The 26,544-nt window shown below is 33.9% G+C and overlaps 1 protein-coding gene across 14 annotated transcripts in view; it reads right to left on the reverse strand.

Annotated features, from left to right (window-relative positions):
• LOC100643331 (tropomodulin) overlaps positions 1-26,544 on the reverse strand; it is a 118,751-nt gene that overhangs the window by 17,707 nt on the left and 74,500 nt on the right. For 5 of the 14 annotated variants that reach the window (XM_003397557.4, XM_012311780.3, XM_012311781.3 and 2 more), the window contains 9 exons: positions 20,243-20,395; positions 19,992-20,159; positions 19,781-19,907; positions 19,473-19,693; positions 19,222-19,376; positions 19,043-19,139; positions 18,787-18,934; positions 17,260-17,368; positions 8,841-9,189 (listed from right to left, as the gene is read on the reverse strand). In XM_003397557.4, the coding sequence (XP_003397605.1) occupies positions 17,280-17,368; positions 18,787-18,934; positions 19,043-19,139; positions 19,222-19,376; positions 19,473-19,693; positions 19,781-19,907; positions 19,992-20,159; positions 20,243-20,395 (1,158 nt within the window). In that variant the 3' untranslated portion in view covers positions 8,841-9,189; positions 17,260-17,279. Of the gene's footprint in view, positions 1-8,840; positions 9,190-15,782; positions 15,863-17,259; positions 17,369-18,786; positions 18,935-19,042; positions 19,140-19,221; positions 19,377-19,472; positions 19,694-19,780; positions 19,908-19,991; positions 20,160-20,242; positions 20,396-21,042; positions 21,389-26,544 lie in introns of those variants that run through there. The other 9 variants (XR_001098970.3, XR_007225190.1, XM_012311778.3 and 6 more) reach the window with 7 other exon arrangements.

Here is a 26,544-nt window from a genome sequence, read left to right on the forward strand (position 1 = left end):
TTATGAATATATTTACTGATAATATCAACATACACAAGTACATACATATGTACATATTTCATCACACATCACGAAGTAATCGTCGAATTCGAATGAAATAGCGTGAAATCGAGAATATTATTTTGAATTTTAATTTCATTATCCTGTTGTAGAGTAAACCCTCTTTTCTTTTTCCAATGATTTTCATTACTTATTATTTCATTTATTCGTTGTTTCACGACGTTTTGATTAATTTCTACCTCTTTACTCGTAATATTCACTTTATCACAATTTAATTCGTCCTTTTACCGACACTGTGACGGAGAAAAGAAAAAACAGGTCACGAGGAACTATTATAGCTATAACTATGCCATTATGGAAAACGTATAGCTAAAATCCTTGGCTTCGACTGCAGGATTTCCTTGCGACGAAGACTTGGCTTATTCTGGATCAATTTCGCAAACTGAATCGCTTATCCCACTACTCTATGATCATAAGTATACTTTGTAATCATAAGTCGCGTAAAGACTGTTACGTAACCACATTCACCGATCCTGTCTTCCTATTTCATATAGGTATATAGATTTATATTCCACATATAAAACTCGTAAATGTGTAAAATATTATAATGCTATCAACCTATTAATCGGAAAAGACGAGTTAACCCATCGCAAATCTTTATATTATTTTTTTTTTTTTAAGTTTCTTTAACATTCGTTTCGCAACTGTCTCAGTCATCGGCACAGATGTGTTGCTAAACTTACTTTTAAGAATGTGAATTCAACGTACGTATAGTTTCTACGAAACAAGAACTATACATATTATTCTACTATTGAAATATATCTAATTCCATGCGACTTCTACGTGTTCCTGACACTGAACATGAAGCTGAAAGATAACGTTCCGCCTCGGTATAGGAAGTTTCAACAAGCCAGGCAGGTTCCCAAGTCGAGCAAAGAATACACCGGCAGGTACGTCTAACAATGGCAACGTGATAAGTGCGTCTATATCGTCTTTCTTCGTGAGTCCAGTTTTCTTTGATTTACCGTTTCAATCTTAGAAAGAACCTTCACCTTACGCTCAGTATCTCTAAAGTTAAGAGAAACATATATTTTTTACTACTAACCGTATGTAGGAATAATTAGTTCTCGGGATTATTTGAGCCTCTGAGAAGCCAAACTGATCAACTTTTTTTCTGGTTCACTTTTATTAGCTTTTAATTTAACACCATTGATATTCAATGCCAATTACAGAAATGACTTATCCCTGTAAGTTTATTCATCGCGTTCGAGAAAATGGCACAAATAATATGACGAACTCGAAGGTTTTGAAAAACAGAGTTTGTAGCATCATCACTTGCCTGTACTTTCCAATTTATGTGCTTGATCAACGTGGTTCATTCATCAGCGTTTATAAAAGTGAAAGAAAATCAATTTTTATTATTAAACCAATGGAAGGGCGGGGCACAATCAGCCCTGAGAATTGTTTCTCAAATGTTGGCGCAGGTTAAAAGAAAAACAATTTTCATCGTAAAAGCTGTGATGACGAACAATTAACTCTGACAGTTGTTTATTAACGTTCGCAAAATTTGAAAGGAAAATAAATTCTTTTTAATGAAACCTATAGAGCGTCGAAAGAATGAACTTTTGGGAACATTCATAAACGATTCTTTTTAAAAATATTTCCCTCCTATGGAGTTAATAAGATTGACTTTTTTTTAATTTCTGTCTTTTCTATAGATTTTCATTTATAGTGAAAAATCTCTCAAACGTTGGTTACGTTATGGTAGAAACATCACTGAAATTCTAACAGTGCATTATTACGTGGATTGAACGCACGTAATGTAACAGACGTGATACGAATTATGATTTATCAATTATGATTATACTCGCAACAGATTGATAATCTCTACATACAAATTAATATATCTGAATATCTTCTTTCATTAAGACCATAAATACTGTGAAAACCATGAGGTAACTAGTAGAAAAATCGTGTAGCGGGAGTATGCAATTAAATCCTATAATGACGTATATACACCACAAAATCTAAATATAGTAGAACGTGTCGCGGTATAAAGATTAAACTAACGCGTATAAACTGATATTTCCAATATAAAAGTTTCAAACATTCCAAAAACCGAATTCTAACTTCAATAGACAAACTCTTAACTTTAAACGTTTGGTCAAAGATAAACCAATGGATCACAAATATTTCACCAGAGACTTTTTTCATGATATCCGCTTTTAAAAACATCAGGAATAGCTGGTTTCAGGAGAAAAAAAGATTCGATTTAATCGGCTGTAGCAAGAGCCACAGAGGGGCGTGAATATCGGAAATGCAGCTGAAATGGATAGAAATAGAGGGGAAACGTCGAATTTCCGAAAACTATGAAATTTCTCGAGATGAATGCGCGCACGGTGATAGAGGAATCGACTTTAATATCCAGCGAGGAAAAATTGGTTCACGGGATCTGATGAAAGGGAGAAAAACCGGGCAGCCGGGGAAAAAAGAAGTAGAGGCGGCATCGATGACAGCGTAAAATCCAAAATAGATGAGACGAAATGGTCGACGATTTCTGACGAAGGATAAAACCCGAGGACGGTAAAACGAGAAGTGAAAAGGAAAAAAGAAAAGAGTAAAAAACGAAGGACTAAAAAAATAAAAAGCAAGGCACGGTGAAGAAAAAACTGAGCCGTACGCAGGCCGGCTGAAAAAGTAATTGAAGCTCCAATTGGCAAATAAATTGGCTCGAACTTCTATCGCGAGTCTTGCCGGTTTCGCCGTTTTTCCGCCGGACCTGGCGTTTACCCGCCAATTTCGCGGAACAAAGTAGCACAGCCTGCATCAATCACAGGTAAAACCACGTGAATTTCCCCTGTTCCGCGTGTCTTTGTGCGTGCAAGAATGAAACACGTTGCACCGTGATCGTAATTATTCGAACGATATAACTTTTCAACTACATTTAATGGGTTTGTCTGCAATTTTAACATCCATTGGTATTTCGTTCGCGTTTCTAGATTGTGTATTCGGTTATAAAATTGATCGCGAATTGGTGGATTGTTTGATCGAAGATGACTTTTCCCGAATTTATATTTTGTGATAATTTCTCCGTGTTTCTTGTATGTGTGTGTGTTATATTAATATAATTTCTTTGAAATAATAACAGACTTTAAAAAGTGTTTATAATATCGTAAATAAAATGAATAAGATATCACTTTAGATTCAAGAAAAATTATTTTGTTTGTGCTAAATTACGATGAAATTTAATGGAAAATAATAGAAATGATGGGATTGTGAATAATAAGCATTTCTAATAATAGTTGTTTACGTACTATGTTAAGTTCGTGTATATACAATGATTTCTCAAATAGGAAAAGAATACATATATTATTTAAATAAAATTTTACTATCATGGGAAGAATCTCTTACAAGGATATGGATGAGAGATATTTTATATTATATTGTTAATACTTCTTGTACTAAAACCATATGCTTTTATTCGCGTATTGGTCTTTATCTATTTTATTATTTAAAAACATGATGAACTTCTATATCGTTCTAAGTAAACCTTAATTTATTGTCTTGAAGCGTGTTAATTCTTTTAGGGTAATTATCTAATATAAACATTTTAGTGTCATTACTTCTTACAATGGAACCATATGCTCTTATTATTTCGATATACTTTATCATTTAAGAAGGCGGAAAAATTTTTATATTATTTGAAATATATGTTAATTCACTCCATTAGAAATTCAATTGCCACTGGGGCAGAATTTCTCATTTTTAGTGCCACGCCTTCTATCTTAAGAAAGTTACGTCAATTTCAAGTCCCAGTAATCTCGTAAACTTTATTCCTAGTCGTATCAGTACCAGGGACTCTCTCTTACTCTGTTTTATTATTTCATTGGCTAAAATTTATATACCTTGAGATGCTCGCTTTCACTTTATGCTAACTGAATTACACGAACGTAAATAAAATATGAATTAACTATTACGGCAAGACGAGTAAATTCTTGATCGAAACCCTAATTAGAATTTTACAAATATGTAAAAGCTTAATACCAAAATTCATATTAATGTAAAACTCCGTTGTTCTATTATTACAATTGAATGCTTAGACGTAACTATAAATTCATACGACAAACGTATCGAAAATTGCCGATTAATTATGTATAATAAATCGACGTTATATGGTATATAATAATCTAATACAAATACCAAGATAGATAACTCGACAATTTTATTCAATCTTTCCCATTTCTTCCGCAATGACCAGGTCGTTTAACTTTTATTCCACAAGACTTCTATCCCAAACAGCACCGTTTCAATATTTACGTATAATAATCCTCGAAACTGGAACTTTCGAGAGAATTTAACACGGACTATCTTCATCTTTTACGTAACTCATAACGCAAACAAGCAATTTGCTTCGGCGTATCAACGCCAAGCGCAGGGAGTGAACCGGAAACGGCGCGAAGAGCGCAAACACGTGCAGGTGAAATTGCTCGTAATCGCGTTCCTATACTGAAAATAATCTTCTTCGGTGTATTCGTGGACCGACGTACTTGACGTTCTAAAATTTAACGAGAGCTTCTAGGCGTGGATATTGACCAGGGACGAATTAACCCTACGACTGAATACAAATGGGTTCATTTGCAAAGGAAAGAACAGAGAGTTCAGCGGACAAACAGTCGGCCAAACCTCATTATTATTCTCCCATCCTTAACATCATTCGCCGTAGTCCTCGGATCTTTCAACTCAAAATCCACCTACAATCAAGTCTACTCAGCTGACAAACGTTCAAAAGGGAAATCGACATAAATTTAATTAACTTACAACGCCAGTGTTCTCCCTTCCACGTGGAACTTGCAGGGTGTCAAAGTATTTTCGACTTAATACCATTCTGTCATTCGATCGTTCGTTCAGTGTTCTCTTTTAATATTTCCTTATTGGTATTAATCACGGTAGATTAGTCACCATTTAATATGAACCCGTCAAGGATCAATTTTGCATTAACGCAATATTTCACTTGTCATGTCAACTAATTTATTACATTCGAGTTTGATAAAAATTATATCGATGTGCTATTACTTCATAGAAAATAATGTAATTAGTTAATTTATATCATCGAATTCTTCGTTCTAACGTTACTGAATATTTCTTTCAGTCAGTATCTCCTTTTCCAACTATCTTCTACGATTTAAAATAACACATGCAGAAATTGAGTATTTGTAACGCTATGATGGTAGTGTTCTTTTAATTAAAAAATCTCTTTTTTGTATTTCTGATTCGCGTGGTGAAGTTCTCAAAACCATCTATTATTCCAATACGTTTGTTTTATCTTGATAAAGCAATAAATTGCTTGTTAGGAATTATTTCATTGCTTGGTCCTTAATGGGTTTGCTATGTTTTGGTCCTTGTGAGACCTACACAATCTCTATCAGTGCATATACATAATCAGTTAATTCTAACTCGCATTCGACAATCTGATTATTTATTAACGCTGAAATAATGGCCAAATATTACATTCAACTTTTCTCTTCAACCCAATACTTCTATTTAATGCTTGTTAAATATTTGATGACCACCTTACTGATTCTCTACTGCAAACCAGTGCGTGCTACCAAACACTAATCAAAATAACGTTTCAATTAATGTTTAATCACAATGGCTGTGTGTAGAAAATACTCTTGAGTGCAGTAAACAAAGATATGCATTGAAAAAAAAAAAGGTAGTGTTACAGAAACGGAAAATCAGTTTCCACCTACGACAATGTTGGAAGATATATTTAAAAAAACAAAAAGAAGTATCAGTGCCACACGGATAAAAAATATCTAGCAAAAATGGAAAACCGCGCGAAAACGTATCGTGCAGGGCGATTTCTGTCGAGATTCGATGAGACACAAATATTTTCACGGCTAACAGAGTATCGAAACCCAAAACATCGTGCTCCCACGTTTCGGTCGAGATATGTTAACCAACATGCAAATTTTCGTAAATTCGGGAGCTCTTGGAATTTTTTCTAACGAATGGAAAATTTTACAGCCGCAGAATTATTATACGAATTTAATTAGCAGGGAGTGAAAGCAATTTGAGATGCTTTGAACGTTAATTTGCTGTTTGCAGCGAGATTTCAGAAACTTCAAAAAGATCTCGGAAGCGTTGGGATATTAAATTTTTTAAGGTAGAGATGGGAATTGCTTCACTAATCGAAGAAGTAATAATCGGAAAAGAAGTAATTTAATAAACAATTGAAAATAAAATAAGCTTTCTGGTACGTATTTTGAATTCTTGGGTCATTTAGACTAAATATTTAGCTTTTCTTAAATATGAAAGAAGCTTTGAAACTTTCAAATTGTGACTTTAGAATTTTCAAAATTTTGAAGTTATTAATCCTTAAATGCATACAACAGGATTGACATTTTATAGCGTACTTTTATTTTATAATATAAATCATATAAGTATTACTTACTGTATAGTACGTTGAATATAGTTACGTTACCAATATCAAATGCATCCGCATTATACAACACAAAGTATTAATCTAAGCGAATAAAATAGAAAATCAACTACTTTTCCATTTCATTATCTTCGTCTATTATAGTTTCAATATCCGGATGTTATTACGTTAAAATAATTTAAATACAACTAATAAGATATGATTCGTTTGTATGTTCTATAATATATCTCGTAGCTATTTTGAAACAAATTCTTTTTACAAATAAAAAGGACCGAAAAGATAAAACTAGTTTCAGAGTAGACGAATATTCTCAAGATCTTTTGTTATATTTAAAGAAATCATGCATTCGAGGATTAATATTCGCACGGATTTTAAATTCCCAAGCTTTCCACGACGTTCATAAACATTGAACGGAAACCTACAAAAATTCCTACATTTCCAAACATTCGCCAACAGGACTTCGAATATTCTAAATTTCTCTACATCCGCGATTCCAAAGCTTCAAACATCCGCAAACTTACCGAACGTAGGATCTCCGCTAAACCTCATTGCACAGAATTTTTCCAAATTCCGTGAACTTCTACGTTCGGAATATCCAAATAAATATCAAAGCTCGGAACTCGTCTCCCGAAGGACCTTTCATCGACAATCGCTCTTTCACGAAAAACTGCCGCGAACGTTTTAAAAGGCATCGACACGCAGTTTTTCAACAGCATCCTATCGATTCAGTTCTATAATTCTTATAAATTGTTTGGAAATTTCACGGAACGAAATACCTACTCCCTAGCATCCGAGGGGAATAGTTACTGTGCTGCAGAACTCGAGAAACGTTCAGATGGTCGTTTCTGAACGAAATTACAGGAGGAACGCGTTTTGTACGGTCGATGGAACACGGAATCGCGGGGGAAGCTCGGAAACAGTGGCGGGCGAACGCTCATTAGCAAACGCGGCGCGTGTTCCGCGAGCTCTCCTCCTACGATTATCCCGGAAAACATGTATCAGAGCGAGCAGCTTTAAAAAAGTCACGGTGGATAGTTTTAAACGTGTTATTATATGGAGTAACACGTACGCCCTACTCCGTGTAACTTGGCTGGTGGCACGATACAAGCTGCAGGTAGTTAACTACTCGTTGGGCGCACAGGATGCAATCTCGAAATCGACCAGGCAACTTGGGAGCACGCACGCCGATAAAAAGAGCTCTCGCGTCGTCTGATATATGTAGACATCAAGAAAATATTTTCCTAGCTATCGCCACCGAATTTTCAACCAACAATCGTTCATATAGAGCCAGCGGATCGTACGTTCAACCCTTAAACTGAAATAATTTAACATTAGATTAGTTCACAGGTTAGTAATTTTGTTTTCATCATATTTTGTTAAATTCTGTTTTATTATATTTCTATGTAATTATAATTAAAGATGTTCCTTAGGAATTGTATATTAGTTGTATATTACACTGTTACGATTAAAACACGAATGAACAAGTAACTATAAGTTTTTACCAAAAACACGAGTGTACTCTTTATATAACAAGATATGAACAAAAATATAAACTAATAAAAATGTTTCTTAAACATTTCCTATATATTAAAAGTTACACTTTTCGCAGCTACGATCATGGTCATCGTTAAAATTGTCTTTTATTATTATTATGATTGTCTCGCCTTATATAGTTCAAATAGCGGATGTTCAAAAATTTCTCGAATCCCCTTTCGCATTAACATTATATACTCGTATAATATTACACACATGTAATTCTTAAATTCACATATATCACGTACCACCGTAACGCTATAATATTATACTTACATTTCGTCGAACCCATCGCGTTACCTTAAACTTAACACCATTTCCATTTGCAAACTCATTGATTATCACTTACATGTACCCGCTTGTAAAGAAACATTTGTTCAATTTCAAAGAACCAACGGATCAATCGCCAAAACGACCATCGTCGTACGATAATAATTCAAAGAGGAGATAGAGAATCGGTGGTGCTGATTTAAGGGTTGAAGTAGAACTCGCTGCTCTCATTACCAGAGAATTATCGCTAGGGGGATCGTACATGATCGAGGTAAACAAACGGGGGACGAAATAGTGTATGCCAGAACGGTTTATTTGCGGTTTAATTTGCGCCAAAGTACAAATACTCATGCAAAACGAACATAGTATGTAACAGCGTGAACGTGCTCGGCCTTCAACGAGGCAGAGAATCGTCACGTAAAGCGGAGAGAATTTACGAAAAAAAAAAAGGAACAAAGACAGAAAAAGAGAACAAAAGGAAAAAACAAGAAAACAACACTCGGTTGGTTCATTATTTCCGATCGTTTGTTCGACGAATTTAAATGGAACGTGTCCCATCACGGTTGCGTTGCGATTGGAATTGAAACAAACGCCGGAGAACGACATCGTTTTATTCTTCGACACATATTGACAGAGGCATAATATTAATACATAAAATGGAAAAAGAAGCTTCGCCAAGAACGTCCGCTTATCGATTCTTGTTCACAAGTTACACGATGCGAATTATCATTTACGTGAAATTATCATTTATGTCGCGAGCAATGCGTGATAGTAAGTGGTGTTTTTTTTCTTTATGTATCTATATATATATATATCTTATGCGTATTATATATGTACGTATGTATAACATATAGGTAAATAAATATATAATATATGTACAAATAATACCTAGGCGAACGCCACTTCGCGTTAAGATGTCGCCACCCCGAGCCGGGACTGCCGTACTGCAACAGACACCCGAAACACTGTCATCATCTGCGTTCAGCATTTTAGAATTAAAAAATCTTCACCGATCGGTTGCATGCCGGTGAAGAGAATGCAATCAACACGCAGCACACACTTTTTCACGTCAGAGGTTGAAATTGATTAATGAAAGTTTGTTAAGTGAAAGTGGTTCTTACGCAAAGGGTTGTCCTGTAATGTAGGGGATGATTCTTCGTGAAAGGAATCAAAGATGTTTCGCGTAAACTTTTCATATCCGGGACTTCGTTTGAAAAGAAAAAAAGAATCTTACTTTTTGTTTTCTAACTATTAAGAAAACGACCCCTGTTTAAAGGGGCGAATTAAAATTTCCTTCTTCAGATATTTAAATCGCGCGTATAGAATTTTATTTTTTATATTTTGATTATTTCAATAGAGAAAAATAAAATATCGTTAAAAGAGTATCTGTTTAAGTATTTTGAAAAATCAAAAACCAAATTGAAACGCTGAAAAGCTCTCGCATTTACGCAACAATTAATCAATCGGATAAAACTGTTAATGCTTACTCACATCATCTTTTTTTTCTGAATTATTTATACAATTTTGACTATGAAGGTAAAAGAAGCTTGAAGATCAATCGCTTAAAAATTTCCTAAGATTTTAATCACACACATATTCTACAAAGTCCCACAAAAGAATATTGGATTACGCAATTTGAATATATTTCTTTTGCGGAGAATCATCACCCGTATTAATAGTAATCTAACTGAAATCAAAGTCATATTTCAACCCCTGCTTTATACATATTTTTGCTCCGCCGCAAACGTTGCAAAGAGAATAATTCATTTCCATCAAAAAATATTCCGAGTAAACTCAAATAGTACAGGATAATTGCCTAGCTGTCTTCTTATCGACTCGCTGATGAAAGGAAAATATGTACATATTTTTTTAAACTGGTTGATTGTAAATTTTCCTCTTCCTTTACATCTTCTATTGATATAACATTTCTGATAAAATTCCAATTTTTCATCCTACAATTAATGAAACTTAACAGAAGATGATCTGCGGGAAAAAATATTCCATCGGCAATTTCTCTCGTAGAAATTTAATAAAAGAAGATATTCTCCACTACTACAATTAAACATAAACAACAATAGTAACAAACTAATATCATACAGTTCTAACAAAGAAACTCTACTTTGACGCTTTAGCTGAAAATTTACGGCAAACAACACGATGATATCTGATTTATCTCGATGAAAAAAACGAAAGCTTTTCGAATCAATTATCGCGATTTCCGGCGTGCCAGAGCGCGCAACCGTTACACGATTAAAACCGGTGGAACTTCGAATTAGAAAGAGAAAGAGTGTCCCTGGCCTCGTTCAGAACGTAATCCGACCGGGAAAATTGCAATTTCCACGCGAGCCAGGAATAACCCGGGCGACGACGTAAAATATATCTGCGTGTGTGCTTGGCCATGGATGCTCGTTGCTTTTTAATTGTCTTTCGTTCGCCCCGAATTCGGACTTTCTATCGCAGAAATTGCTGCCGCTTTTTCCTAGAGTCGCTGATACATCCATCATGTCGCCGAATTAAACAACTTTCGTCTCGAGCCGGCAAACAGCGCGCGCTCGTTCGAGCTTCGTTAGAACATGCATCGGAGGGGGCAAACTGTTGGAAAAGTCCCCGTAGAATTCTTCTCTTTGCAACGTTTCGATGGAGTGAATGGTTGAACGAGGACGAACCAAAGAATTTGACGACATTTCCACATTTCCTTTTTTCTTTATATGATTTTCTGCAATTTCGAAACACTCGTCCTATGTGTGGAATTTTATTTTCAACGGAATTATTTTTCATCACGATCTGCTGGAAATATGCGACATCATTTAAATTCCTTTCGTTTATATCGAGGAATTTTTCGTGGCACAGCTTTTGTCCAATATGACAGTGAATACGCGTGAAATATTAAATCAATAACTAATTCGTTAAATTACAATATGATCATTACTGGACAAAAATAATATAATATTGTGATCTTTATCCAATATATAATTAATTTCAACAGTAAGCGCAAAATTCTTTATAGTTCGATCTTCGCATAAATCATTGGAGCTCCTTCCTTTTTCTTCTAGTAAAATATTTACCAATAAAACTCCTTCGTTCCCGAATGCAAAAAGGAACGATATGTATACTTTCCACGCGTTAGTTCCATGCAAGAGGAAAGAAGCTCCACAAACGATCTTAACCCTTAAGGGCTACCATGGGTGAAATCTCACACCAAACGTATTTTTCTTTAATATTATCGCCCCTTAATAATATCATCTTTCGTTTAATATCAAACATAAGGATAACATCAATTACATTTATTTGACTTTATTTATTTCTAAATTAAAAAAGACATATTCAGATAGAATTTCACCCGTGATAGCATCAATGTAATTTCTTTCGACGATAGCTTTTAAGAGTTAATTGTCCAATCTGTTAGTAAGAAAGAAAAGACAGGTCCAACTGCAAACAAGACGATCGTGTTAATCGAAAATATCGTATATCACGCTGTTATTTTCAAAGAAAACGTTTCAACACGTCGATGCACGTCACATTTCAAACACTGAAACAGAAGGGGAGGAAAGGTAGAGGATTTACGTGGAAACTCGTACGTCACAGCAATCTTTTAGCCTGGTAATAACACGTCCATGACGTGTTATGACGGAAACACGAGCGATCCGCTGGAAATTTCGTCGATGCATGAACATCGAGCACTTTGGAAATCCGCGGTACTCGACGCTCGTTTGACATTTAAAGCGTTAAATTCGGCTAATCGTGAAAATCGTTCGACCACTGTGATGAAGTTTATGCCCGCAAATAGTTATCAGAAAGGCGAAATAAGCTCGCGCATAATCGATCCGATTTGGTCGGGGATTTACCGTTTCAACCATGTAAATTGGTCCACTTTCGAATAATTTCGATTTTCACGATTATTTTCTGGTTTTTAAGCGTTCGTTGAATAGCTGAAACTCTTTTCGTCGATGGATTTATATCATCGTGAGGGTAGAGTTTAGTGTCTAAAGTGATAGTTCTCATTAGTTTATATGTACCGATGAGATATTAGTTGTAATTAACCCTTTATTGTCCCGTGTTATTTTTAACGAAATGTAATTTTCATATCGTATATCGTATGCAATGTAACTTTGCAGGCAACAAGATGAAAAATGGATCGATTTAACATTAAAATTTAATTTTTTATAATATAACTTTTTATAAATAATAATTTTAGATATCGAGAAACATTTGAAAAACTCTTAGAATATTTATCGACTCCAATATTATATTATATTGTTCGTTAAGTGTTTGAAACTTTCATCGATCACAATGAAAGTCCTTTTCGAAAAAATCGAAGAACAAAATTTTGCTTGTCTACGGATAAATAACAATATGATTGACTTTTAAGACTTTTTAATATATATATATAATATTTATCCTTCTAGAAAAACTGAATAAAAATTGTTGGACAAGAAAGGGTTAATATCGTTTACGTAATTTAAAGAGCTTCTAGAAGATTCCTGAATGAACAGATAACCCCTTGCGTAACCAATAAATTTTCTATCCTGAATTAATTTAAATTTTCATTCGCTACACTTTTAGATGTATGACAGAATGTAGCTGTCCTCTCGCATATTAAAAATGTCTGGTTGTATCGTTTGTCGCAAATAAACGTTTCACCATAGCATATTTAATTAGTTAGTCAAAAAATGCCATCAAACGCGTGTTTATATAAAAAAATGTCACAGGCATTTTCGTGAAATGAAATGTTATATATTGATGCAGACATAGCCCAAAGCGTCAAAGTTGAGAATTTAATTTTATACAATCTCCGTGAAATACGAAACCCGTCAATTTCCCCGTCTGTTAAATTTCCACAAAACTGACGCGCAAAATAAAATCTGGCTAATCTTAATACGCTAGAAACGTTGTAATACCGTTGTACGAAAAATTGTACGACCGTTTCAATTTATTACGAATTTATGTAACCATAAATCGAACGATCAAAGTATAACAAATTTATGAAATTTACATCGCACGCGGTGCTAATTTCTAACTCTGCTAGACTATTATAGTCTAATTGACCAATTGCTTTCAAACGACTCTCGAAATGTCTCCGTTCAAATCAATAATAACTTGGTTGAAACGCAAGGGGTTAACAATACGACGTAAAAAAGGGCAAAATATAACTTGAGAAACTTCTAGCTGGCTTTTAGGCAAAAACATTGTGTCCCGTGGCTAAGTTGGAAAGTTATTCGCGTGACGAGAAGAAATTACTCCCGTATTCCTAGGCAAACAGCTAATCTGAACTGTAAAGCGGCGATCTGGCTACGAACTTTCCACCAAACGACCGGTTAATTGAGTTGTACCCTCGCGCAAGGGAAAAACTTTATCGGGAGCAGTTCGCGGTTGATCCAACGGAACAGTTTCATCGCGATCCGAACCTGCTGCCATGTATCAGCGTGTATGGTAGTTACACTATCGCTGGTGTGCACTATCGGCCAAAAGTACGAGACCTGGGCTTACGTGAAAGCATTAAATATCGTTTTTCGAACACTAGAGAATATAATTTTATATTACAGTGTATCGAAAAATAAAAAAGAATATTATATACATTATGTATTATTTATAGTTATTACAAAGTTAAAAGATTTGCAGACGTAAATAATAATATTAATACTAGAATATTTTTTGCAAATATTTCTAACAAAATGAATAAATTGTCTCTTACTAAATGGAAGAAAGATTATATGTATATTCTTGTTTAGCTTTTAGTTATAATTATGTTAATATACTGAGATACAGATTAGATGCTGATAATTGTAATGTTAATTGTAATTATTATGTAAACTATCCTATGATATTATCTGAACTCTTTGCATGTAACAGGAAGAATATGATTCTTGAATGAAAATAAAGAAGTAAAAGAAGGTTTAGTCCTTGTATTAGCAACTAAAAAATATGCTAATTATTAAGATCATCTTACTATGATTAAATAACTAGTTGTTAGTTGCTCTTATTAAGGGTACAGCTTAATTATCATAGATTTCATCATAATTATACAGTCTCGTACTTTCGGCTGCTAGCGCATATTTAGTGATGGGATCATGAAAACGGTTATCGAAAGTAGTATCACAATATAAAAAGCTATGAAATATAGTAAACTTGCATAACACAAAACTGTTATCTTTATATGTTAATCAATTGAAATACTTTGTTAAAGTTTTGGCAGTAACTAAAATATATCGAATAATATATTGAAATATATTAAACATACTATTAATTCCATTTAATCTTGAAGAAACATTTTCTAAAAGAGTAACGTTCTATAACATAAAATAATTATTGAAAAGTAATCTAAATTTCAACTAAAAAATATTTCACGATCTCTACAAAGTGTACTAATAAATAATATAATTTTTCAACGAATGAGGAGAACAAGATTAATTTCGAGTCGCTTTTACGTATCCGTTGGGAATACTTGACGGAAAATTCGAAGGCAATTAGTCAAATGCTTCATCAGACTTTACGATGTTACTCGCGATACGGTTGATCCCATCACTAGGCACGTCGTCACACGTTAAACCGCTCGCTGCTCGACATTTAACGTCGAGAGGACGTCACGCAAGGTGAACCGAGCTTCTGGAAGCTTGCGTGGAAATTAACGCGTCACGACTTCATCGGGTTTGATAGGATGTGCACCTAAATCCTGAGAGCGAGGCCGTCGACCAGAGTTAAAGCTCGTCTACAAACACCATTCGCAGTTAACGACGTGTCAGATCAAGCGCAAAACTCTGTTTTCGACTTTCATTACGAACTAACGTGTCGTGATGCATTACGAACGAGATACTAACCATGCAACGAATGATCCTATGTTTTGTGAGATCCTCCTTGACATAAATTCATTCATTCTTAATTTCAACGGCGCGTGATTCTTTATCATTCAAAATTATAAACCCAATACTCTTATAAATTTCCATTTACTAGAAAATCTTTGTGTCTTTATTGAAAATTAAGTTATTGAATTCCAGCAGATACTAAAATTACAAAAATTTCTTAAAAATAGATTCTTTCGTTGCCATATGTATTATCTTTGAATCTAGAAAGCTTTAATTATACTATAACGTATGAAACAATATTAATTACAATATATGGTTGACTGGTAAAGTTTGAAGACTTAAAATATAATATATATATTACTGTAAACTATACTTTAAATATCTTTAGTAGAAAATACCAAAATAAAATAAAATTTTCAGTACAATTTCCTTCCAATATTAAACTATTGTAACTCTTTCACTATTAAGAATCTATATCACAGAATCTCATAAAGCATAATTTCCTAGAAATTATAAACCTCTCAAGTAACCGTAAAAAGTTCTCAAATACTTGAACATCGTTCGTAGCCCAAAACGCTTTTACACTGATCCTGTCTTCCTCTCAAGCGCACAAAACCTTGCATCTATCGAAAAGCAACGTTAGTTAAGCTGCAAAGTAACAAGAGCAGTTAAGGCTTGCCGCAAGAAAAACGCGCAGCATCAATCTGTTGATCGACCACCACTTAAGGGGTAGCTACCTTTCATTGAATCAAGGCAGGTTTCCTGTGGTTCATGTTAAAGAATCGGAACTGTAGCCGCAGCGTTAGGTCTTTCCGTACTGTTGGGAAAGAATAGAGGTGTCGTAAGTATACATCGCAGCTCTGACTCGTAGAGTCTCATATCGGTGGGTGGTAAAATCGTTATACAAACTAATCCATTCTATATGGCGACTAAAAAAAAATAAGAGAAATCGAAGCGATCCAAATCGGTCTTTTTCGTCATCATTAATCCTGCTTACTACGTGCATTCATTTTCGAAATTGTGATATTAACAAATTTCTTAAGTTTAATGAAAATATAAATATACGTGATTTCTCGCTTTAATTTTGTATGAAAGTTTTTCTTGAAATGTTGCAAATTTTTGTATTTGTTGAAACGAGATTGGAATGTAAAAATTTAAGGACTGTAGCAAGTGTGACATAAATAGATAACTTTATTACGATTAATTGATCGTTTCGAGATCCCTAATCAGTTAAAATAGGCGTGGCTCGCCATCGTAATCCTTTGGGCTCATCGTGATCACTGTAATTGTCGTACAACCTAAACGTTATGTGACGCGCATCTACGCGACAATGAGACCATAAATTGCGAAATAGGGTGTGGACCATTGGCATACGTTGATTTGAGGACTCCGCCTGGAAAGACAATCTGAGATGTGTGTACTTATCATATCAATTGATCATCGCATTGAAAGATTCGTTCGTGTTCGAATAGATTGTCGTATTTCTCTTCGTGTACTTTCTTATACTATAGTTTATCGTTATTGCTTTAGCAGATGTGTGCGACAGATTGAAATGAGAGAAGAGATAATGCGAGCAACTTAAAATAAAATCGTGCGATGGATGCATGAATGTTAATAATAGTGTACGTATAAGAGATTGTTGTCATTGTTAGTCATTGTTGTCACTGTTACCATCAATACGCAGCTATTAGTGCTGCAGATAATATAGAGTTCTTTGTTATGTTTATATTGTTTGATAACTATCATTGCTGTAAATATTTTTGATAATTGGTAATTATTATACTAATATACAGCCATGATAATTGTGCCATAATATCATTATAGTATCGGATATTAATTGAATAGAATTCTCAATCCTAATAATGCTCATGATTATCCGCTAGTTATTTATTTTATTGTTAAAGGTACAGGTCATTTTCTTTTTTACTAATACAAAGGATATACAAATACGAACATATTTACTGACTCAAACAATTTTAAAAACGATCATTTTTAGACCATGAAGGTCTATTCATGAATTAATCAAACCGGTACAAAATGCACTTAACAAATGAGCAATCACAAGCAAATAATTTAATTTACGAATCAAGGATATCATTTTATCTGGACATTCACTTACATTCGGCATCACGAAAATTGTACATTGGCCGAAAAAATCAGGCATTAAAGACAAGTTTTCAATACAGGACTTTCTTGCCCACAAATATTACTCACTGCGCTATAAAAAGTCAACGCTACGTTTCGTTTCTTACACCACCTACTGGGATAGCGAAACTTTTAGAAAGTTCACCGGCCTCTAGCTTAGCGCGTTGCACACGACAGACTAACAAAATAAATAATTCGTTAAAATCTTTCGAATACTATTATAGCAATTTCGTAAGGATAGAAGTTTCGGACAAAATATAAATCAATGCAGGCGTTTCACATATTTGCGTGAAACATTTTCAACATTATAATTGTGAGATGAACATGAGAATAATAAAACGAAACAGATAAAAAGCTTGCACTGGAAACATGAAAGCATGTGAAAGATATGCATGCTGCAAGGTGAACATAAGGCAAGATTTGGACCTAGAAGAATTTATTGTTGAGAAGTTGTCATTGTCTTGAAAATTCATCGTTTTCTATTCGAAAATAAATAGTGTTTTCATGTGTTTTCTAAACTAATACTATTAACAATCATTTTCTTTAGTAAATTAAATAAAGCGAAACTGCACAAAAGCATGAATCAAAGATTACATCTGCTCTGCTGCTTATCAATGTTAAATAAGCTATATATAAGCAATAATGGAAAATATTCGCGACTTAAACAGACTCATACCAAATTAAATGCCTATGCACTTTAATCTTTGGTCCTGTACTTGGCTGAAAATTGGAAACAGATTATACTTTACACTTGTCGATGAAGTTTCTAGGTACAACATCTTCATAATGCGAGAAATGAAATGGAACTTTCAAAGTGGCTAGATGAAAGGGTTATTAGAGCGCATAGATTGTTAGAGGTATGAAGAAATGTTGATTGCAAATGGGTACACTCATAATTACCTCTATATCACTAGCTAGAAAAATAATAAATGAATTTAGCAGGATGAATGGATGAATGATGATGTGCTAATAAAGCGCTATGAAAGACTACGAAGCAGATTCGGAAGAGTTAGAAGCATTTCGTCATATAATCTCCATGGTCCCCCATACAATTGCTCCCATCTAAACGAAAAATTAACAGTATGAATATCGCTGCAGCATGAACGACAGGAAAAAATCGTGTCTATTTAGAATGTAAGAATAATTGTTTGAATAATATAAAAAGTACGATTCCAATGTGGCACATATCCCTCGATAAATAAATCATCTGGAAAAACTTTCTTCATTATAAATGAATATTTGAGACATGTAAACTGATATTTTAATTATAATATACCTGAAAAAAGAAATTAATTGTTTGATCTAATGAATCATTGATATCTCTGATACAACTACAAAGTTATATCAAGAATAAGACATTAACACTTATGATTTATTTGATGAATATCACTTAAGATTTAAATGATAAATGATCATTTTATAGTAAAGAACATGATTCTGCATACAAAAATATATAGAAAAAGAAATAAAGTTATTTCTTATTTAAGCTCAATATAAAATTTTTCACAGAACCTTCATAAAAAATTATTTTGATATGTCTAAAATTAAAACTTTCACGAAGAAAATATTTTTTATAAATATATTATTTCTACTTACTCCTATCAATGTTGCGTTGTAAATGTGCGGCCACGCGATGTCTAGCATCGTTAAACTCCAAGTGAAGACCAAGCCGAAGCAATGTCGGATTCTGTTCCACCAATTGTGTAATTTCCATCTCAATTTTATTTCCCAACACCTGTGACCTCTACATATTAAATACAAAAACAAAATATATTAATCATCGCGAAAATTTTATTACATTTGGTAGATAAATTAATAGATGTAAAAATATAAAATTTTTACTGTATCTTACCTGATTCGAACATCGAAATTCTTCTATTGACTTCGTTTTAAGGAGTGCCCTGATGAGCCTCACTATCACAGCTGGGCTTATAAAGTTTGTTTCCACGCTAAAAAGTTATAGGTTTAGCATATTATATCTAATAAAGATTATTGTTACAATACAAAGTAGGTAAAATGCATTATACTAACTTGAGTACTCTGAGCGTAGAATTTTTCTCTAAGGCATCTGCCAACCTTTGTGCAGTCTTATCAGTGAGTCCCACATTTGTTAAACTTAAGGATTCGAGGTGTGTATTTATTTCCAATCCTTCAAATAGTTGGATAAACTTTTCGTCAGATATATTCTGGAAAATAATAATGTTACATATAATAACATTATGTAATCATAAATACCGAACGTTCTGTGCGTGTACAATCAATAATAAGTTTCATATACCTACTTTAATGTTATTCCAATTTAAATCAATTAGCGAAGTATCGTCTTCTCGCACTTGTTTAATAGTGGCATCAACGTCTGTATCATTAGGTGGTTCCATTGGATAAGGTTTTGGTTGACTAGCTTTCGTTACACCATCCCAACCCAAACCAACGGGTTGGCCAGAATTTAACAGGGAAGCATGATACTGATCTTGATTCATCATAGAATGAAATCCAAGAATAGCTACATACAAAAAATTAATATTAGATGTCAAAATAAATCTACCATTACTAAAAATTATATTATTCTACCATTGAAAATTATATTCACCAGCAAGATCAATAATTTCTTCTTGAGTAGCATTAGACAATGCTTGCTCATATTCTTCTCCAAGATCAATAGCAATTTGCTCATCTGCTTCTTTTTCTTTTGCAGTTTCTTGAGGAGGAGGAACCCACTAAAAGTATACAACAAAAACATATATATCAATATTTTTCATTCCAAATATATTAAAAACAAAATATTTGATTTAAAATAATACCTTTTTCCCTCTTATTACACCAGGTACATAAGGTTTTAATTCTGGTCTATCTGGTGTTTCTAAAGCTTGTTTGTTGATGTGTTCAATAAGTTTCTTGCGATTTAGCGGTCCTGTAGGACTCTTGTCACATTCATAGCTACAACGTTGTGATGGTGGCATAAAGCTATCCTATAAGAATAAAGAATGTATGAAATATATTTATATTAGCTATTATAAATTAAACATGGCAAAAACAATTCTAATTCTCTTACATCAGGATCCACTTCTTTTGCTAATATATTAATTTCTTCTGGGGTAAGTTGTGCCAACAAATCGTCCACATCCACATCATCGTATTCACTCAAATCCTTGCCATACAGCTTTGCTGCAGTTGTCATAGTGGTAGTTTTGGTCGATGAAGAAGTCTGGAAAGTTTCCCATGGTTCTTGATCAACTACAGAGTGCCTCCGTGACATTTTATTAGCAGAGTTATTAGTATAATTATCTAATGCTATATAAAACTGCTATAATACTGTTAAAGTATGTTAATATTCTAACACATCCGCATTATAGAAGAACTGTAGTATGAATTCTTAGATACTGATCACTAAATATATGGAAAAATTGATGAAAATTTTATTAACAGTAATATTTTATTAACAAATAGTTTCACTCTCCTTAAATTTGCATAAATAGACACGTGAAGTTCAATGAATGATTGAAACAACCGAATGACAAAAACAATGGCCTTCGACGGATGACCAGAAAATCGAAGCCGAAACGACGAATTGTATTTTTCCGTATACAATATCAGCGACGGGGTATTTCGTCACGGAATACGTTCATCACTACGCCTAAGAGTACACGCAGGCAATGTTCCTGATCGAACGATCAGCAAATCGACAAGTTGCATTTAAATTCGGCAACTGTCCAATCCGGCTGATGCCCTTTGCCCCAGATAATTCGGGATCGATTTTCATTGACAACTCATCTGCCAAATCGACAACCCACGCTAAACGGCGATTCGTGACCGTCTCTCAAATATTAACATCTAAACAAGAATGAAACTTACTACTGACAAATCGTTCACAACAATGAACCACAATGATACGGTCCTTCAATGCGAAATTAGGTGAACCGCTCGTAATCAAATACCTCACCCACTTCTCACGACAAACGCACACTTCACTGACCAGTTCACCGATTGCGGCTGATTGCGGCAGCGCCCTTTGACGCTTATACCATATTTGAACAAAGAACAAGCGAAATGGATTATCACTTCGTAGTATACTTCGTAATTATTCGAAGAAATCTCAAAATATTTACTCGATATGGAATAGCTTTTCAAAACGCAAGAAATATTTATTTAGTTTTTCTAATTGTTTATAATAACGAGAAAGTTTTCATTCAATTATCGCCTTAAGTCGTTTGACATCAACCGTACGGAGTGTTAGTTTGAATGAAGTATACAAGATGCTAACCCATGGAGAAAGTTTCTGCGCGTCTAGCGTCGCGCAGGTATTGACGTTGATGTAGCACTCGTGGCGGTTGTTTCAAAACACCTCCATATACGTATAAGATTCGCAAATTGAGAGAAGTTGAACAACCATTTACCATTTTCGCTCTTGCATTGAATCATTCAATACCCTTAAAAGTAGCTGAAGATTCAAGATTTTTTAGCATAAAAGAGTTTGTCTTTCAAATAAAATAAATGAATTATACAATATTAAAGTACTATGTACAATACTACGCGACAACCCACGTTGAAGAAATTATTCATTCTAACGACTAACATCATTCTACATTTACATGATACCATAATTTGTGACCTTATGATCCACTAAATTAGCCATCCAACGAAAATCATCTAACTAATAAGGTGATAAATAACTGACGACAGCGTTATAATTATGACGCATGATACACATATAGCTGCAGTTTTCATGCGGAGTATGTACAATATGTAATCGAAAAGAATTTGATGAAACACGTGGACCCTCCACCGGTTCGTGTCAAGATGATTAACGCGATAAATCAATTCTACCCAAGGTCGCGCAAAGACCGGTAATCGGTGTGTATGCTAAGAGTGGGGAAATTGTGCATGCTAGGTGGGAGCGTATTGCGTAGGCCCGTGTTCGCGGTCGGAAAAGACAGAACGGCCATCTCTGTCGTTCTTCGGCCGTGCAGTTTTGATTAGAGAGCGTCTATCGCGCGTTGTAGCGCTCGTAGCGGCGACAGCCTCAAAAATAGCTGAGGCCTCCTCGCAGGCTGGCAAACTCCCAACGGTCTATACTTGGACATCCCCGCGCCATGATTATTTATAGTGAGCGCGAGCGCGGCCACTGGCCTTCCCGCGAACTAACTAGCCGCCTCCAAAGACGATCCGCCGCCCGTGACCTAGGCCCGCATTAATAACGATTACACCCCTGCGCTCAGGAATACGGCAACTTAATAACTGCTGCTACCACGAATACGTTTTTGTAGTTTGATAGTACAATTACTATTATTATTTTTATTATTGTTATTGTTATTAACAGGCGAGTCAACTAGTCCATTTTTCGCATCAAATTAGCGCCATATTACGTCAAATTGCACAAAAGAAAAGAAGAGAATTAATCTCTAGTTATGATAAACTGTAAGAGAGATCGATATGACTGAGACGAAGTTGGCTATTATGTGACCATTAATTAAACTATATAAAACCATATTAATGTATATACGAAAATCGTTTTATTTTAACGTCATTTGATGACTAAAGTATTTTAATACGCAGATCATATTCAACAACATGATAAGTTATGTCTTTTTCTTTTGTTGAATTTTTAAAAGATTTTAAACCTAGTGTACTTTAAACTTAATACGAATAAAAACGTTGTTCAAGCAATAATTTATTTATGTTTTCAAAATATCGTTAATAATATATCGGATGATGTATCAGAATTTAAGAATTGATGTGTATAAAATTAAAATACATGTTTTTCCAAACGAACAAAATACGATGTTCATTTCAACACGATTCTATTAGATAAAAATTGCAGATTTCTAATATTCATATTCATCAATGTCTTCGCTTCATCGCCAACTCCCTATTTACTCATACGCAATCCTAGAGTTACGTAATTTCCGAAGAGGATGCAACCGAATATTAAATTATTAGCACACTCTTTCCATGACTATGATGTAACAGAATGTATTCCATTGAACCTACATACTTTCCTCTTTCAATGCAAATATTATTCGTCATTGCACTGATGAATAACCGGAAGACAATACAGCGAGGAAGATCAATTATAGTGCCGTGCATAACGACGATCAGATCTAGAATGAAACTTTCAGTGTTCCAAATAACGCGCTCGTGTGCTCTCACTGGCCGCGAGAAATCTGCCCGCTAATTAATTTGTACGGCTTCTTGGCAGGTTTATTTCTGTATAGCCGAATGAAAACTGCTCCTGCTTACTTTCACGGTCACAAAAAAAAAGGCGAATCGTTTTCTATCCGGGCGAATCACACGCCAACAATAATTTTACGCCAGGCTCACGTTGGAAAAAAGCTTCGTGAAAGCTCCTCGAAGAAAGAAAGTGAAAGGAAAAGGAAGCAAAAAGAAGAAAACAAAACGCAACATCGACGGACTATTTGGTTCTCGCGAATACAGCATGCGAGAAAAATTGATCAGAATCGCGCGAAATTTGGATGCCACGGATGTCACTGTTTCTAATAATAACGGAAACAAAGCGAGCTGCTTGACGCTCGTCCAGAAAACTACACAAGCTCACCAAAAGTATTCGAACACTTTATGAATACACCTTTTATGAATATGTATGTTATGCAAAACATTTTTCGAAATTTCATCAGTACTATTTTATGGGATTCGGCTATTATAATTGTACTGCAGAAGTTTGTTACAGAAGTATAAGTTGATACATTTTTCAGTTTCTGATTTTTGCAATTTTTTTTTTTTTTTTTGAATCAATAACGTAAATAGAGTATGCTGAAATCTAGTTTGAACCTTTCTTATTACATGTCGTAAATTAAACTTTCAGAAAAATACACGCGAAATAAGTTATAAAACGTTTATTTTATAAATCTCCTGTGGTGGAGCATTTTGATATCTATATAATCTCATTGTTATTCTTAATAACCATTTTTATTGACCGAAATATACTCGTGTTGTTGTTTAAATTAATAAATAAATTAATAAACTAATCATTGATAATATAATATACATAAATAAAATAAGTATAAATATCTTTACTTAAAAATAACATAAGAAGATAATCACTTTCTAAATCCAAGTAACAATTAATATATACATAATTGAGAATGTCTTTACCACATTCCACACATAGTATGCATTGAATCCATTATTCACCTTGCTCAGATTTTCAAAATGGCCCAGTTAAACAAGTTAAACATAAGGCATCTTCAATTTCCGATTCTGATTCATTTTCATCAGGTGTAGTCTTATCATTGAGTCTTTCTAACTGACTTTTTTATTTATACTTTTCTTACCGCTACTTGTGGCTTTAATTTCTTCATCATTGTTATTTCTCATTAAGGAGTTACACAATTTCTTCCATGCTCCTTCTTGTTTTATTAGTTTTCTATTATCCTTTCCCCTTGCTTCATTTTCCAGCCGTTTTTTTCATTGACTAGTCAGCAAGGATTATTGAGTGCCTCTTGCCTCTCTTCTTGCCTCTTGAATTTCTTTTTCTTTTACCAGCTTTAAGATATTTAGAATTTTTCCTGGACTATTGCTTATCCAATTATCCATTGCAGCAAAATAATGTTTTTTAAAAGGTTCGTAGACTGATTTATCTAGCTGCAGCTACTGAATTACGCTATTATCATTATAAAAATTAAGAACAATTATAAATAGATGAGATTCATAATTATCCAGAATGAGTAAACAAAGTTTTGATATTGACGATTTTACGATTATGAAAATTGATGCACTGTATCAGCCTTCTTCAAAGGAGACGTATCAGTGTATTCTCCTGGTAGTTATTATATAAAAGCATCTCCATAAAAGAATATAGATAATATAAGCGAAAGAACCCGACGTAATTACGTTATTTTCAAACGACTTAATGTTAAGTTACATAATTATGTAATATAAAGTTCTATATAGTATCCCCAGACAGATTGAAAAGGCAACACGAATATTTACTTTATTTCTCTAGAAACGAAAGCTATTGAGTATCGACTACCAACGCCTATGTATACAAATGTACACTGCAACAAGAAGAGTACTTGGCTAACAAACTTCAGATACCCAGCCATAATATGTACATATAGCGTGTAGATAATTTCATTACATCAACTTGCGCCGGTTTCCCTTACTTAGACAGTCAATTATCCATTATATTAATATATTTCAATATCTCTTCTATGGGTCAATATGTAATACTCATTATACGCTTAAGATGGCTATTCATGCTGTGTAGTAATTTTTTACCAAATATACAGTAAATATTTTACAATTTTTATATACCTAAATTTTGCAAATATAACCATGACAATCCTGTCTCTCTACAGTGCTAATAAAAATTCAAATGTTTTATACATGACACACAATATGGAAATAAAAGTTGGTATCGTAAGTGTTCAAATATTTGCATCAGTCGATATATCGCGACGTTCCTTGCGAACGTTTTATTCGACGCGACAGAAATTCCTTGTGTCTAATTCGTTTGGGAAACTTGCGTCGTTTGGGTCCGGACCGTCGGCGATGAAAGTAAACGCGAACTAGTTCGCAAGAAATATATACGTTTACGAGTTATTCGGTCGCCCCCATAAATCTACCTGAAATTCTTAAAACTGTAAAGTTTTAACGATTCAATAACGCGGGTTATGGTTATGGTAAAATGATATCGACAAGCATCTGGGAAGAATCTTAAATATGAAGTTCGTATTCTGAAGAATAGGATCTTTTCTTAAATACATTATATTGATATTGATAGTATAATTAGTAGAAGTATACAAAGAGTTTCAAGATTTTCTCGAAAGTTAGTCAATACGTTCTGCGAGAAGAAATAAGAGAAACGTTTTACGAGAACATAAATTGCTTAAAACTTAGGTAAAAGACTGTAATGAATGAAGCGGCTGATAGCGGCCTTAATATGAGGCAAGACAGGAAGTTTGTGAAGTTATAAATTTAACTGTTCATTCATGTTAACTTTAAATTAGCAGCAGGAGGATATATTTTTATCTTGAGTATTGATAGCAAGTGATTATGTCGATCATTTAGCTATTTTTACCTTGTTTAATTCTAAATACAAGCAAGTTTACTTTATATATTCATCGTGCTTTTCTCATAAAGTTTTAAAGAATCCATCTTTCTATAAACTTTGTTTCTGTTTTTAGCATACGATCCTAATTTCTAAAAATTATTAAAATAGATTCGGAACATCTACATATTGATCCAACTTTCACTGTTCCTATACAGGAAATGTCTGTATTGAATTTATTAACATTGAATTAAAGCAATTTTAAATATCTGTCAAATTAACTATAATCTTACAAATTCAATTAATCAAAGTAACAAAAAATCAAATTTCTGCAAGCCAAGCGCGAG

This window comes from Bombus terrestris, chromosome 9 (genome assembly GCF_910591885.1).
Source record: "Bombus terrestris chromosome 9, iyBomTerr1.2, whole genome shotgun sequence".
Classification (NCBI taxonomy): domain Eukaryota; kingdom Metazoa; phylum Arthropoda; class Insecta; order Hymenoptera; family Apidae; genus Bombus; species Bombus terrestris.